This window comes from Hypomesus transpacificus, chromosome 12 (assembly GCF_021917145.1).
Source record: "Hypomesus transpacificus isolate Combined female chromosome 12, fHypTra1, whole genome shotgun sequence".
Classification (NCBI taxonomy): Eukaryota; Metazoa; Chordata; class Actinopteri; order Osmeriformes; family Osmeridae; genus Hypomesus; species Hypomesus transpacificus.
Window position 1 is genome coordinate 3,223,233 of NC_061071.1, and position 14,308 is coordinate 3,237,540.

The 14,308-nt window shown below is 44.0% G+C and overlaps 5 protein-coding genes across 6 annotated transcripts; 2 read left to right on the plus strand and 3 right to left on the minus strand.

Moving 5' to 3' along the window:
* Window positions 1-238: 238 nt before the first annotated feature.
* f7l (coagulation factor VII, like) lies at window positions 239-2,849 on the minus strand. Its single transcript, XM_047031195.1, has 8 exons — window positions 2,752-2,849; window positions 2,422-2,597; window positions 2,217-2,241; window positions 2,001-2,114; window positions 1,693-1,833; window positions 1,452-1,540; window positions 1,165-1,285; window positions 239-884 (listed from the first exon to the last, which is right to left on the minus strand). The coding sequence occupies exons 1-8, from the start codon at window positions 2,840-2,842 to the stop codon at window positions 337-339; spliced, it is 1,305 nt and encodes a 434-aa protein (XP_046887151.1). The 5' UTR covers window positions 2,843-2,849; the 3' UTR covers window positions 239-336.
* Window positions 2,850-4,106: 1,257 nt separating this feature from the next.
* Window positions 4,107-6,829, minus strand: LOC124474398. The gene is made up of 9 exons (XM_047030465.1): window positions 6,540-6,829; window positions 6,146-6,351; window positions 5,851-5,973; window positions 5,481-5,713; window positions 5,231-5,368; window positions 4,882-5,075; window positions 4,698-4,777; window positions 4,519-4,602; window positions 4,107-4,356 (listed from the first exon to the last, which is right to left on the minus strand). The coding sequence occupies exons 1-9, from the start codon at window positions 6,617-6,619 to the stop codon at window positions 4,205-4,207; spliced, it is 1,290 nt and encodes a 429-aa protein (XP_046886421.1). The 5' UTR covers window positions 6,620-6,829; the 3' UTR covers window positions 4,107-4,204.
* Window positions 6,830-7,140: 311 nt separating this feature from the next.
* Window positions 7,141-11,241, plus strand: setdb2 (SET domain bifurcated histone lysine methyltransferase 2). 2 transcript variants are annotated; one of them, XM_047030464.1, is made up of 10 exons: window positions 7,141-7,270; window positions 7,664-7,777; window positions 7,899-8,000; window positions 8,272-9,085; window positions 9,217-9,386; window positions 9,543-9,787; window positions 9,991-10,039; window positions 10,318-10,514; window positions 10,655-10,743; window positions 10,825-11,241. In XM_047030464.1, exons 2-10 carry the CDS (start codon window positions 7,684-7,686, stop codon window positions 10,937-10,939), a joined length of 1,875 nt encoding a protein of 624 aa, XP_046886420.1. In that variant the 5' UTR covers window positions 7,141-7,270; window positions 7,664-7,683; the 3' UTR covers window positions 10,940-11,241. The 2 variants fall into 2 exon arrangements, with proteins under 2 accessions (XP_046886420.1, XP_046886419.1); XM_047030463.1 differs by having other exon boundaries at window positions 7,156-7,486.
* A 75-nt stretch (window positions 11,242-11,316) lies between these two features.
* Window positions 11,317-11,812, minus strand: LOC124474400 (late histone H2A.2.2). The gene has a single exon (XM_047030467.1). The coding sequence runs from the start codon at window positions 11,795-11,797 to the stop codon at window positions 11,381-11,383; it is 417 nt and encodes a 138-aa protein (XP_046886423.1). The 5' UTR covers window positions 11,798-11,812; the 3' UTR covers window positions 11,317-11,380.
* Window positions 11,813-12,122: 310 nt separating this feature from the next.
* Window positions 12,123-14,295, plus strand: creg1 (cellular repressor of E1A-stimulated genes 1). The gene is made up of 4 exons (XM_047030466.1): window positions 12,123-12,459; window positions 12,866-12,985; window positions 13,213-13,410; window positions 13,719-14,295. The coding sequence occupies exons 1-3, from the start codon at window positions 12,178-12,180 to the stop codon at window positions 13,408-13,410; spliced, it is 600 nt and encodes a 199-aa protein (XP_046886422.1). The 5' UTR covers window positions 12,123-12,177; the 3' UTR covers window positions 13,719-14,295.
* The last annotated feature ends 13 nt before the right edge of the window (window positions 14,296-14,308 follow it).

Consider the following 14,308-nt stretch of genomic DNA (forward strand, 5'->3'; position numbering starts at 1 on the left):
TTAGCTTTCTGTTTCTGAGGGAATCCAGTTACCCATGTATTAACATGCAGTGCACTGTTGTCCATTGTGTGTAATTGTCTTTGCTAAATTTAATCTAATATCTTTCTTTAATTGAGAGTAGGTATATTTTGCAAAACTTAATTAGAAGAAAGAGTATGAGAAGGGCATTTTTTATTTTTTGGCACAAACTGTTCATTCCTATAATTATACATTTCGACAATTTTTACTGCTAACATGAGATTTAACATAATATTACATAGCTTGAATGTACCGTATCTGACTGTGTCTGTATCATACCAGTAGTCTTTCAGAAGGTTTCAAACTAATACCCTTCTCTCAGCCGGTTGACATGGTACGGTCAATCCATCCCAAGAAGTTAGCTACGCGGGTGTAGATCCCATAGAAGTCTTCACCGGCACAGCCTTTTCCCCAGCTTACCACCCCGGTAAGAAACCAGGTATGTTTGTAATGAGTAACAAGCGGCCCACCACTGTCCCCCTGACACGCGTCCCTGCCCCCCTCCCTAAACCCCGCACAGAGCATGTTCCGAGTCACGTTGAGGCCCGAGTGGGCACGGCACTCCTGCAGGGGCACCCGTGGTACCTCCAGCCTCTGGAGCAGGGTGGAGAAAGGCCCAGACTGCGCCAGGCGGCCCCAGCCGCTCACCACGGAGGTGCGCACAGTGGCCAGAGTTCGCTCGAAGGACCCGTCCAGAGCAGGCAGGCACACGGGCACCACGAAAGGTCCAGGCCGTAATGGCTTCCGTAGTTTGAGTAGGGCCAGGTCGACGTCTGTAGTGGTGTGGTTGTACTGGGGGTGGATGATCAGCCTTGCTACCTGCCTCACCTGTTCTGTGTTCTCCTTCATAGAGCGGTTGTGTTTACCTTGAAACATGGAAGAACCCACTGTGAGTGGACTGCACACCAGAGAATATTGTTTATTCGAATTACCTTATTATTATACCTTATATTGTGTTAATAACAGGTGTTGAAAGTTACTGAAGTTGTTTGACTATCATTCACTGCCTTTGAATCTATTCAGAATATAAGGTAATGGTGCAAATAAATGGTTTTTTTAGTGTACATTACCCGTTGGGTCTGGACAAAAATAATGAAAGGTGTCTTGATAAACTTACCTCACCTTTAAACTCTCTATGTGCTTTACCTGCAATAACCTGAATGTGAGTAGCATCCATCCTCCACACGCAGTGGGCAGCAGTTAAGATCCACTGAGGCGCCAGAACAATCGCCCCACATTTATACTCCTTCCTGTACTCCAACAGAGCCTGGGGAGACGGGTGGAGCGTGGCATGTGTTCAAGTGAGAAAGACAGGAGAGAGTTAGGAATGGACAACAACAACAACAAAAGTCTGAACGTGTCTGTGCTCAAGTTTGTGTGTAAGAGATTAAGACTATGATGTGGGAGAAAATGTTGATATTTTGTTGCAGTACCTGCCATGGACATTGTCCTTTAGGGCACTCTTCACCTTTCACTACCCTTGGCTGGAACTCATTCACAGGTCTTCCACAAGGGAAGGAAACTATGTCAAGAAAATGAAGTAGAAATGTCAGTAGAAATCCTAACCCTAACCCTTTTACCTTGAAAGTAGACCATGGTCTTGTGCTAAAACAAAGTTTCCCGAAAGCTGCAAGGGTTTTGGGGATTGTTGTGCAGTAAGAGTTTTAGCCAGACCTTGTGGTTGACAGCTGCTGTTGTCCTTAGCCAGCTTATAACCAGGGGCACAGTAACAGGTGTGAGTCAGATCAGGGAACTCTCTACAGAAATGCTGACATCCTCCATTTTTATATAAGCAGCCATAAGAGGTACGTTTCGCTGGAGGTAGTAGGAACAGATGCACACAAAACCACAGTTAGCTAAACCATAAAGGATTTCTACAATGTCTGCCATACATTCAATGATTTACCAGACAACTTAATGATGCTAAATGAGAGTAAGATTACCCCACAGGATGTAGTCACATTCAGGTGTCTTCTACTCACCTCTATCACAGTTTCGTCCTTCAAATCCAAGGGGACATAAGCAGATGTAAGCGTTCACCTGATCCACACAGGGTGCTCCGTTCAAACACGGCCCAGACTCACAATCATCCACGTCTACACAGAGAAACAAACCAAACTAGACACCGGCAGATGGAGTAGGGCTGAATGACATTCCATTAAACTTGGGTAGTTGAGTTTGTAAAAGAGTTTTCATACCTGAGTATATTTTCCAAAACTTGTCCTGTACCCAAGCACATACAAGTTATCATAAGAGAGGGAGATGGAGATGTTAAAATAAACTGTCTTTCTCAGTTATCCCAATGCACATCTCGCAACACGAACGTCATCTCATTCCATTTATTACAGACCTCATGTTGAGGTGAGTTGTTTCATAGCTCAGAGCTTATGTTGTATCACTCACTAATTGTTCAGGGCGAGTGAAGATCTCCCTGGCCTCCTCATATGAACAGGTCTCCTCCAGACACTCTCTCTCCAGATCTCCTAGTTTCAGCTCCTCCAGTATGGAGTTAGCGCGCCTCAAGCGTGGGTGGGCCAGAACCCCGCTGGCCTCCTGTCTGCTCCGGAACACTGCGGCGGCTGGGACAAGGCATCACATAGAAACCACAATGGAGCTTAGGAGCTCATTTCTTTTCTTGTAATCAAGTCAAAAGTGTCCAAGATCAGCATGCTTTAATACATTTGGGCCCAGTTAACAGTAATTTATCACGTTGATCCTGCACGTCCAACTCACCTCTTGGTAGCCCAGAGTCAGCAACTGTACAGAGAGACAGAAGAACCATGCAGGTCAGCTTCACCGCCAGGCTGTGTGTCAGAGACTCCATTCCTGTGTTTACAGGGCTTTGGTCGAAGTTCAGTTGTCTCAAAAACATGAACTCTTCTTGTCCAAATACAAATGGACACTAAACAGGGAGGTCATTTCTCCCCTCCCAGGTAGAGCACATAAGGGGAAACAGAATGTTGTCAGGCTTTATGTTGCACAATAATTGGAGTTAAGTCAAGGTTGCAGCTCCGCTTTTACACCAGAAGAGAGCAATGTTACACAGCCTTATGAATGATTTGATCAATGCTAATACCATTATTCAGTATCAGTATTGTCAAGTATTTTTATTTTCTAAATACAAACAAACAATCTAACATAACCCTAACCATTACATAGATGTTAGGTATGGTTCAATTAAACTTAGTTTTTTACTTATGTTTTGAGAAAAACAAGTCAAAAACAATAATTTTACAGTTTATTTTTATGTTTCAGAGCAATGCATTGATTTCACTGCAAGAGGTTATTTCACAAACATGAGAAACACAGATCAAAACATGGGGGTAATTGCCCAAAATAATCATGAATAGTTACACATATATTGTTGTAGTGTTAAGTGTAGCATAAAAGTAAAACATTCGATAACATATGAGGTATGAATAAACAATTTCATTATCATATCCTAACACAGCACAGGCCAGGTGGTTACGCTCAACGCAGCAAACTAACACCGTATTTGTGTTACATTAAACAATTCCACACTGTGTGCGTTCATGAGATAAGTAAGTTTAATAAGATTGTAGCTAATCCTAAAGAAAAGGTCACCATCAAAATATCTTACAAATAAAAGCAGCAAATGGTAATCTTTTTACATTCAGTATCTGATCATGCTTATAATGTGTTTATCACATATAAGACAGAAGATAGCTTAGTAATATATACATTAACATTCGGCATCAAAGGTAGAAGGGAGATTTATGCTAGCGTTGTTGTGACCTTGATGTTTTAACTCCCTTCTAAGAGAACTTGAGGTTGTGAAAATTAGGAAGAAAGTGGAATGTGAATGCAAACCATGCCACTTCATGTGCATCGACGCTTGGGACAGAGTCCCAAAAGGGAAGACAATAACACAACGAATGATGTAAACAGCTGAACAAGTCAGACACTTGAATGGCGGTTTTAGAAGGAGGCAAGTCTACTGTACTGTCCGTCTGTCTGTCCGAAAGGAAGTAGGAGTAAGGTTTAAATAAAATAAATATTTTTGAACTAATATTTTTCTCTCTCTCTCTCTCTCTCTCTCTCTCTCTCTCTCGCTCTCTCGCTCTCTCTCGCTCTCTCTCGCTCTCTCTCGCTCTCTCTCGCTCTCTCTCGCTCTCTCTCGCTCATGTAATTCCCTTTGCTTTCAAGACCACTAGGGGTCACTGTTTCAATTTTGGTCCACCTCCTTAAGGATTTCCCGGATCTGCTCCTGGGCGTGACGCATTCCATCCTTCCACTCCTGGGGCACTGCCCCCCCGTTGTGACCCGCCTGGGCCCCAAGCAGAGCCCCCAATGCTGCCCCTCTGTTACAGTTCTCACCTGGAAAGCACCATCAAGACTAATCAACACAGTGGCAATAGAAATCACCAAATGAAATACACCCTCGACAGTACACAGAACTGTTTCATTGGTTTGCCCCATGTTTTCAAATGTACTACTGTAATTACGGACACAAAGATGCATGCACGATTCTAAACTCACCACCACAGTTGGTGTTAGTCAAGATGCCTCCACGAGGGTCATCATGGAACTCATGTGCCAAGTAGAACATACTGCTAAGAGCACCTGTAAGGGCATAGGAGCAAACTTTCATCAAACCCCATTATTTAAATCGGATATCAGAGTCTGACATGCATGAATTAAACAACGGGATGAGCCACCTTTAGTATAGCAGGCCAAGCCCAGAGCTTCCACGGCACTCTGATGAACCTTCAGCCTCTCTTCTGAAGAGACTGGAAACCTGGCCAGTGAGAAAAAGAATATGGAACACAAATACTTTAAGTTCTCTTGTCCCAATAATCCTAACCAATAGAACATCCATCACTGTAAGGGCAAAGCTAGTACCTGGCTGCACGTTGCATGTAGTGCTGGCACGTGTCCCATGCGTCCAGCGTGGGCGAGCGGAGGGCTGCCTCTGCATGCTGTTTGAGGTTGCCGCCACTCAGGGTGGCATGAAGGGCACGGGCATATAGAGCCACGTATTTTTCCACCTTGGGGTGAGGGTGTGTGAGTCTGACAAACTCGACAGCTGCCGACAGCTATGAGAGAAAGAAACAGTAAATGGAGGATAATAGGGAAAGAAACCGATGGAGACAGCATTGAATGAATCTGAGAAAGAGGAATCTGTGACTAGATCGACAATAACTTTAAAACTTCGGAAATGAACATTCAGGAAATGGGGGCTATCTCTCACAGCTTGCTCCTCATTGGCTGAAGCAGAGAGAAGAACAAAGGGAATCGTCATGGGGATGCAGCCAATTGCGTCAAGCTGGCCGTCTGGAAAGGACACATTCATCTTCTGCTTATAGCGCTGTTCTGCAAACTCCAGGATCTGGGACAGAGATAAACACAGGTTCAAGGCAGTTTAAGTTTTATTTTAGAGTTTTTTTATACTTCAAACTGTAATATATGACAGTAGATGTGGGATGTGTGTGTGTGTGTACCTTGCTGGGAGAGGTAGGTCTGGAGTCCTGCCAGTCGGAAAAGAAGGATCTATGGAATGACTCTGCATAAGTGTCTTCATGTGTACCTGGCGTGGTCATGAACTGAACATAATCGTTCAAAACGGCAGCACGCGCTTCTGGGTTGGACATGTTGGAGAAGTTGCCGCCTGCCAGTGTCTGGGCCACTCTCAGAGAGCAGATGGCATTCAGGGTGCTGTCACCTGCCTGCATTCCTGCAACATAGAGAGCTCTGATTTGTTTCACTAGTAACTGATGATAAATTCCCTCTGTTTCTGAATCAGGACACATATGAATGTATGACATCACTTTAGTGTATGTGAGTGGTATGGGTGTGAGAGTGAGCTTCTACCTTGGTGGTAATGGACTGATCCTGCTGCTGCCTTCCAGAACTTGAGTTTGTCGTGGAGGATAACATTCCCCACCACGTTAGGGCGGTTAGCTGACGATGACCATGCTGACCGACCACTGCCAGCTGTAGTAAAGATGGGGAGAAACAACTGATGAATGAACACATTTTTTTGCCAAGCTTTACTGCATTCTGAACCATAATAAACAAAACCAAACAGTGCATTCAAAGTAGGTTTATAAGAAACTTCTTACATAATCGTGTAATAATTTATTGTATGAAATGGATCATACAGCACCTGAGTTGGAGAGAGTGAGAATACTGGATGGATGCCTGTTCTTGGGCGCATTGAAGCCAGTTATCCAACCTCCAAAGTCTTTCCTTATGTCATAGACAGAGTAGTACCAATGTACGGGCATTGACATCGAGTCCGCTGCGCACATTCCCCAAAGCGCTTCACCAATTGACCGTCGCACCGGTGTCATATCTGCCACACTGCTGTTTCTATGGGTGAAAAAAAAGTAACATTGAATACATGAATGTTTAAAACTTAAATGCAAATCGTAACCCATACTTGGAAATTGATGACTAATGAGAGTACGATCACCATAGAAGAGCACAACAATTAGTTATTTGACGGTATCGTTTCGTATTAGAATGAAAATGACAGGAAAAGTCAGGATGCTCCTTACCCAAGAGAATTGCTTCTTCTCGCCTGCAGTAACAGCAGACTACTGATAATAATTTCGGGAAATAACTTGCGTAAGGTCATTTTGTCGATGTTACAAAACAATACAGGAAGTAGCAAGCGAACTATGAATCCGGCTAACCCTAACTACATAACAGCTAGACACGTGGCCCCATCAGTACAGATGTATCAGCATGACTTTACATAGCTGTATATCCCGTTAGATTTGACGCAGAAGTTACAAAACATTGCACAAGCTGTTGCAAAATCTATTGAAAGCTAGTACTATCTTATCCCACAAACGTTGTTGTTGTCAGGTGCATACTCTTTTTACGCGGGGACGAGGTTGATCACAAATTAAAGCAACAAAGGCGCATTAAAAAAAATAGTCAGGATGATTTTCTTACAGTAATGTCCTCCACTTTCTCGATGAATTGAGTCACAAACAAGCAATGAACGCAGCTGAACAGTTGAGGACGACAAAAAAATGTAAATAACACTACAAAGTGTTAGGATTTGAGCAATACAGCTAGACTATACATCATATTGCCGCGGGTAGACTGATTAACTAGCCAGCCAACTAGTGCTAGCTAATCAGAGCTCATAGTCAGTAGCTAGCTAGCTAGCTAGGACAGCAATTAAGACGTAAAGGGGCGACGTTTTATTTGGACCTGCCGCTAGCTAACCAGATAGACCAGATATATAACTACTAGTTATATTGCTGGCATCCAAAAAGTAGGCATAAGTAATTAACTTTTTCGTTCCCTTAAAATATTGTCTATACTGTACTACAATGCTCGGCTAAAGCCATCTGGAAAGGAAGTTAAAGCAAGCTAGATTGCTAGACTAGTGCTGGCTGCACAATTGCATTGGCTAGCAATACAATCATCAGCTAGCTAGTCTAGCCATTGACATAAATGAAAATGGATGGAACAGAACAACCCGAAGTTGGTAAGAAAGGCATCGCACATAATTCGCCCATTACAAGCCTAGAGAATTAATTCTCTTTCACAGATGTTTGTCTTACAATAGCGAAAGGTCTTTGAGTTGATGTCAGCGACAGCATTTTCCTACCCAGGTTAGCTAACTAGCTAGCTACAGATAATGACACTTTCACTGTGATTTCAGCCAAAGCGAAAACCTTTTGGATGGACGTTGATGTGGACCACGTTTTTGATGAATTGTGTGAATATTTAATTCAACTGAGAAGTGCAATCAAGACCTGTACAGCAACTGACAGAGGTAGCTAGCTATGCAACATAACCACACACACAGAGATAGGCCTACTCATAATAAACATTCCATGTAAGCTAATGTACACCGTGGCTTGTGATTAATAAAACAATGGATTCTTGTTTTCCAGAGTACGTCCAGGGAATGAAAATGATCACGTTACTAGAATCTGGATTGAGGTCAGCTCCAGCTGAAACCAATGATTCTTTTGTGGAAGTTGTTATTGGGGGAGGTAAGGGCTACTGTACTTCCATGTGCAATGGAAGGGTATATCATTTAAATCTGCGTCATTTCTTTGTTATTGCAAGTATAGTTTATGCTTTGAATTATACATTTGGTGAACCAATAGGTATTATTTTATAACTACCTATAGCTAGATCCTCACAGCAGCCTGTCTAATGTCAGTAGTACTGTACATTTTTGGAACCAGTGCAAGTGAAATGTGGCATGATAGCAACAAATAGGTTGTGTTGAGCTGACAAAATCTCATCTCTTCTGTCTAGAAATGATGTCTGTCTCAGGCTTTGAGGCTGTCAGCCCACAGACCCCACTACCTCCCCTGCAGATACAGCCCACGTCGCCCTCGTCTATCCACTTTGATGGCTCTGTGGACCCCCTGTCTCCCAGCTATGTCAGCAAAGAAGATGTAGCGTCCCCGATCCTTCCCCTCCAGCTCCACTACCAGCCCCACGACTGTAGCCAGGCCTGTATTCCCAACCTTCCCAGGTCTGCCCACTACTTCCGGTGGCACAACCCTCTGAAGGTGCCCCTCCTCCTGAGCTTCCAGCGTCAATGTGCCGGGCCTCAGGCTATGAAGTCCAGACTAGAATCTGAGTGGGGGGAGTCAGTGGACTCGGAGTCCTGTGACCTTGCAGAGTCGGGCGTCACGTACCAGACCCCGTGTGGACGGAGTCTACATACGCCATGGGAGGTGCTCAGCTTCCTGCTGGTGACAGGGAGTCACAGTGTTCTGCAGATGGACTACTTCAGCTTCAACCCTAAGGTACAACTGGATTGTCCGCGACCGTTGTCGTGGCGACCAGTGCCGATGGTGCCTGCGGAGAGGGACCTAAGCCGGGGGGTGGAGCCTACACCAGTGGAACTATGCATTGGAGAAGAAGGGGCGCGGCCAGAGGAGTTTCGGTACAGGAAGGAGCGTTGGCCTCATGGCTGTTTTCTCAGCCGCGGGCCGTTGTTCAAAGCTTGCTGTGACTGCACAGATGGCTGTCTGGATGCTCAGAGCTGCGCCTGCATCAGAATGGCCTATAGGGGGCAGCACTACCTCCACCAGCGGCTAGCTGAGCCTGTACCCACTGGGTGAGTTACTGGACGTGCTGGGTCCAAACACTACGAATGCTCGAATGGCTGTTTGTTTGTACTGTAGCATAATGTTCATATTAGTCTTGTTATTAGGACGGTGTGTGTCACAGATCCTGTGTTTTTTCCAGGATCTTTGAATGCGGTCCATGGTGCGGGTGTGAACGAAGTCTGTGTCAGAACCGTGTGGTCCAGCATGGTCTCCGTGTGCGTCTCCAGGTCTTCCAAACCGCCGACAAGGGTTGGGGGGTGCGCTGCCGAGACGATTTGGACAGGGGCACCTTTGTATGCACTTATGCAGGTGGGATCAAACAATGGATCTGTGTGTGTACCTGTGTTCAATTATTCTAAATTCTAGTCCGTAAACCACTGATCTAAATTGTATTACTCTTTAACCCTCCTCGATCTCTCTTCCTCTATACAATCGACATAATCTCCATCCCCTTTTTCCATCTAGGTGTAGTTCTCAGGGCCTGTCTAGACCCTGACCAGCCCCTCCCACCCAAGCGTCCAAGGGCGGAGCTTCCCTCCGATGACGAGGTGGAGGTTGTGACTGAATGGCTGGCACCCGCGGAAGGACGAGGCTGTCCGGAGCAGCTGGGACCCTCTGCCCCCACCTCACCGCCCCTCCACGTCCCTGTGATCCAAAGGCCTGCTGATTCCCTACAGCCTGATCCAGACCCCCTTCTGCTCAATGGCATGGTAAGACTGCACACATGGCAAACAGCACACAGAATCAATGTAGTAGGGTGCGAATAAATGGGTACCTTTGTCTTAATGTCAAACTTATCTCACAAGACAATAACATAGAATCCAAATTATGCAAATCTATTTAATCTATATCTAAATATCACAGTTGTAAAAAAGTATACTTGTTGCCAACATGTGTATTTGTATTTTCCTAGGTCAAGGCAGTAGTCGTGGGAAGTCAGGAATTAGACCACTCTCCAACAGGTAGTGCATTTTCTGGCATATTTAGACAAACAAAATACTTTGCTTGTACTGCATATTTTTTGCAGCAGAGGCTCCTATTTCCAGTCGTTGTTTTTATCATTTTGTGATTTTGAAGGGGTTATACATGCTTTTATCTCGACCTGACTTGGCTGCTGTAATGCCAACTAGTACCAGTGTAAGTTCTAACCTTTTCTCCCCTAGCAGCCATAGACAACCCAGACCCAGAGCACTGAGAATCCCATGACAGCCTTGTGTAAACCATTCCATCTCATTTCCAGCTTTGGAGAAAGAGGAGAAAGTGGTGCAGGAAATGCCACAAATGCATTCTGAGGCGGTCAGCAAAGATCCAGACATGAAAGATCTTAAGAGAGGGACGAGTTCAAAGACTGCCAGACCAGACCTCAAACAGAACCCTGCAGATCAGATGTATTACCTAGACGCCACCAAAGATGGAAATGTAGGGCGCTTCATCAACGTAAGTGTCCAGAGACACAGATGTTCATTGTTTTAACCTTTTTACCTCACGAACACTTATGTGATACTATGAACCGTATATTGAATCAAATTCACACATCAATCCTTTCTAATCGTTCAATTTTATATGTTGTGCAACAGCACAGCTGTGTGCCAAACCTCTTTGTGCAGAACGTCTTCACTGACTGTCATGACCCCAACTTCCCTATGATTGCCTTCTTCACAAACAAGTACGTTTACATCTGCTTATCTAATGCCTTCGTGAAATTGTTCTGAAGACATCCTGTTAAATTGTATTCTCCCGTTGACAGAGTGGTGACGTCCGGGACGGAGTTAACCTGGAACTATTCTCTTGACGCAGGAAGTGACCATGACAAGGTCCCATGTCTGTGTGTTAATGATGGTTGCCAGGGACTGATGCTGTGACTACAGGGAAACACCAGTGCATCATCAAGCCCTCCACACATTTAACTATTGCTTATTTTTATACAATTTGTCAAATAAAACTTTTGAAATTAACTGATCCAACTGGTTTGTATATACAATATATTAATCTAAGAACTAGACTCAAGAGCATATGAAGTGGGAGTTCATTTCACAGCCTCTTTATCCACAACCAAAGAGACTATGCCGACCTTAAATCTGAGGAATATTTAGTTTGAGGTCCAACTGCTCTCATCCATCCTCACAGCCCGTTAAACATCCCTTGTTGTAACCCATCACTGACAAGACTAATTTACCCTAGCCTTGAGTCGCACCAAGGCTGGTATGCTATAGGCCCAAATGAACACTGGCAAGTCAACCACATTATAATAAACTTTTATTGAATCCATTTAAAAAAATCAAAAGACAAGTGTAACCAATACATTAAAACTCTTGAGAATTAATGTCTTTGGGAGAGTGGTCTTCACGAGACGCAACAGTCTTTTTGGGTAAAAGCTGTGCTTGAATGTTGGGTAAAACACCTCCTTCTGCAATTGTCACGCTACCCAGAAGTACGTTGAGCTCCTCATCATTTCTCACCGCCAGCTGAATGTGACGAGGAACAATGCGCAACTTCTTGTTATCACGGCAAGCATTTCCCGCCAACTCCAGCACCTCAGCACACATGTACTCCATGACTGCCGCCAGATATACAGCAGCACCACTCCCGATACGGTTGGCATACCTCCCCTTTTTTAACAGGCGAGCAATGCGGCCTACTGGGAAGGTAAGACCTGCCTTGCTTGATCTGCTGGTGGACTTCTTGTCCTTTGCCACAACTGCCTTGCCACGACCAGACATCTTTAAATTCTGAGACCTGGGGGGCGACCATTTCAGATCATCATGTCAAGCAATAAAAAATATATACTGACTACCGTGGAGATTAGATTTTAAAACATATATAACAGTGTTTCTTACTCTCAGATTAAACTCACACACAAGAAAATGCCAGCAGCGCATAGGCTACCTCATACTTACCGATGTATTAGAATGTAGAGTAGTTCTGAATAGTAGCCTAATGATTATATTCACCTTGTTTTATATTATTTCAAAACAGTAATTGTATGATTGATGGCACCTGTTCCTTGCACCCCTCCCATTTCTCCACCAGAAGTCACATGACTCTTCTGATCATGTGACAGCTCCATAAGTTGCGACACGCATCGTTGTTTTGAAGGAGAATGACTTCAACCCGTGCAATGCAGCTGGTGGTGTTTCTGTTTTGTTTAGTTGTTTCTTGCAACTTCTATCGAATACCTCCACACGAAGAAGTTGCAAGAGTGGCACGATTCGTCGCAAACCAGTGCAACTGGGCTTCAATGGCTACCATATCAACCCACGAACCTGTGAAAGGACAACCGTTCTCCAACGCATTTTCGATGAGTGACGGCCCGGTCGGTTTTGGGACAGGGGTGCCTTACATGTACCTCACCCATATGGAAATTTCCGTACAGGATTTGGAGGTGGGTACATTTCATTCTACATCCCTGACCCTAAAATAGACTGAGACTTGAGTATTTTTGTATGGTCTAATGATTAACCCTTGTGCTGCCTTTGGGTCACTATGACCCGAAGGTTCACAACGACCCATCCATCCCATGTAATGTACGTTTTTGAAACTCACTAGAGCTATCATGAGTCAGACGGTTTTGGTGTGTGGTGAGTGACTCAGCAAATTTAGCGACCGTCAAATCACCCAGTGAGAGGAAAAAAATTGCAGATTTCCACTGAGTTTGGGGAAACGGCTACTTTCTGCTGACACCCTGCATGCTTATACATAACAGGCCTACCTGAGTCCATTGACGTGTGTGAGTAAAATACCATAGCCATAGTCCTAAATTCATATTTTGTATTGTGAATTTCTTTAAGGTCAACCCCCAGGCTTCTCTCTCCATGTCCCTGGCCCAGACAGACTTCTGTAAGAACCAGGGCTATGATCCCCAAAGCCCTCTGTGCGCACACATCATTCTCTCTGGCTCTGTGGTGGAGGTAAGGACTGCTCATGAACACCAAATCTTTGGTGCAATATGTGGCGGCCGGTGTTGATTCTGTGGCGCACCTAAACAAAATAGTCAATGTGTGGGAAACACTGCTTCAGGCCCCTTTCACACACATTAATTTCACAGTCTGAGTACACATACACGCACAAATAAATCTAGCTATTCAAGTAGGACAGCCATATTTGGATGAATTGCTATCTTGTGTCTGTATTTCAGGTCAACGGAACAGAGGGAGTGTTTGCCAAGAAAGCCCTCTTTAGTCGTCACCCAGAGATGGTAGACTGGCCAACTGACCACAACTGGTTCTTTGCCAAGATGAACATCACCAAAGTGTGGGTGCTGGACTACTTTGGAGGGGTGAAGACAGTCACCCCAGATGAATACTTTAAGGCCACCCCCTACAAGAAGCACTGAGTGAGTACCAACAGGCCTCTTTTTAGTTTTGTTCCAATTCAGTGCCCTTTGTTGTTAGTTTCCTGTTAGAGTAATACATTGGTACAAATTTAGGAGAACATTCCCAGTTCATTATCAAGCCATGATGAGAATCATGGGAATGGTACACAATTGGAAGACACTCTAAATATTCTGTTGGTGAAACATTTCGTCAGAGAAAAATGATCAACCAGGGGGACTGTATGTAACATGAGTGCATTAAACTGTTCTGTTTTACAACAGCCGCAAAGGATATGCTGACTAGTGTGTTCTGCCTTGTGATTCTACAGGAGGACTCGATCTTTGACATTGCTGACTGCAAACAATAAATCCCAAGTTGTATTCAAATGAATTCGGTAAAGGGGGCTGCTGATTGGAGGATGAACTGAAAGCAGAAAGCCCTGGCATGTGGAAACCCTATATGTGCCAATAGACAAATAATAGCCACTTTTTTGTAAATTGATAAAAAGGTATTGGTGTGTGATACAAGATATCACACAGTAGGTAATTGATTGCTGAGTGATGATGATTTTATTCACAGCTGTTTCTTTAAAAATTGGTTTGAGATGGTAGTTAGGCACACTAAAAGGATTCCACAATGCCCACTGAACACTTTATATTGGGCAAAGTTGGATTTTACTTGTGTATGTTGGATTTGCGTGTATTTATAACTGCATTGCACTTTAACAAATCATCTGCGTTTTGCATAACAATCAACAATCTGATCAGTGATTACTGAAAGTTTCAAATATATCAACACAATTTACCATTGTGTTGACATATTTCTTTCCTTTCTTTTTAATCAGGCAAACAAACAACTTACTATCTCCAAATCCCATGGGTTAATATGCAATTTCTACAGTTTTGTGTTTGTATTACT

Bases quoted from the DNA above. Each gene is read 5' to 3' on its own strand.
- creg1 (XM_047030466.1), top strand. From the start codon at position 12,178: ATGACTTCAACCCGTGCAATGCAGCTGGTGGTGTTTCTGTTTTGTTTA. The intron at 12,460-12,865 runs GTGGGTACATTT...AATTTCTTTAAG, and splicing joins TTTCCGTACAGGATTTGGAG to GTCAACCCCCAGGCTTCTCT. The intron at 12,986-13,212 runs GTAAGGACTGCT...TCTGTATTTCAG, and splicing joins TCTCTGGCTCTGTGGTGGAG to GTCAACGGAACAGAGGGAGT.
- LOC124474398 (XM_047030465.1), bottom strand. From the start codon at position 6,619: ATGACCTTACGCAAGTTATTTCCCGAAATTATTATCAGTAGTCTGCTG. The intron at 5,369-5,480 runs GTACACACACAC...TCTCTGTCCCAG, and splicing joins GACCTACCTCTCCCAGCAAG to ATCCTGGAGTTTGCAGAACA. The intron at 4,603-4,697 runs GTGGCTCATCCC...ATGCCCTTACAG, and splicing joins CTTGGCCTGCTATACTAAAG to GTGCTCTTAGCAGTATGTTC.
- f7l (XM_047031195.1), bottom strand. From the start codon at position 2,842: ATGGAGTCTCTGACACACAGCCTGGCGGTGAAGCTGACCTGCATGGTT. The intron at 2,115-2,216 runs GTATGAAAACTC...TTCTCTGTGTAG, and splicing joins GTTTTGGAAAATATACTCAG to ACGTGGATGATTGTGAGTCT. The intron at 1,541-1,692 runs GTCTGGCTAAAA...TTCTTGACATAG, and splicing joins CAGCAGCTGTCAACCACAAG to TTTCCTTCCCTTGTGGAAGA.
- setdb2 (XM_047030463.1), top strand. From the start codon at position 7,453: ATGAAAATGGATGGAACAGAACAACCCGAAGTTG. The intron at 9,086-9,216 runs GTGAGTTACTGG...TGTTTTTTCCAG, and splicing joins GCTGAGCCTGTACCCACTGG to GATCTTTGAATGCGGTCCAT. The intron at 10,744-10,824 runs GTACGTTTACAT...TCCCGTTGACAG, and splicing joins ATTGCCTTCTTCACAAACAA to AGTGGTGACGTCCGGGACGG.
- LOC124474400 (XM_047030467.1), bottom strand. From the start codon at position 11,797: ATGTCTGGTCGTGGCAAGGCAGTTGTGGCAAAGGACAAGAAGTCCACC.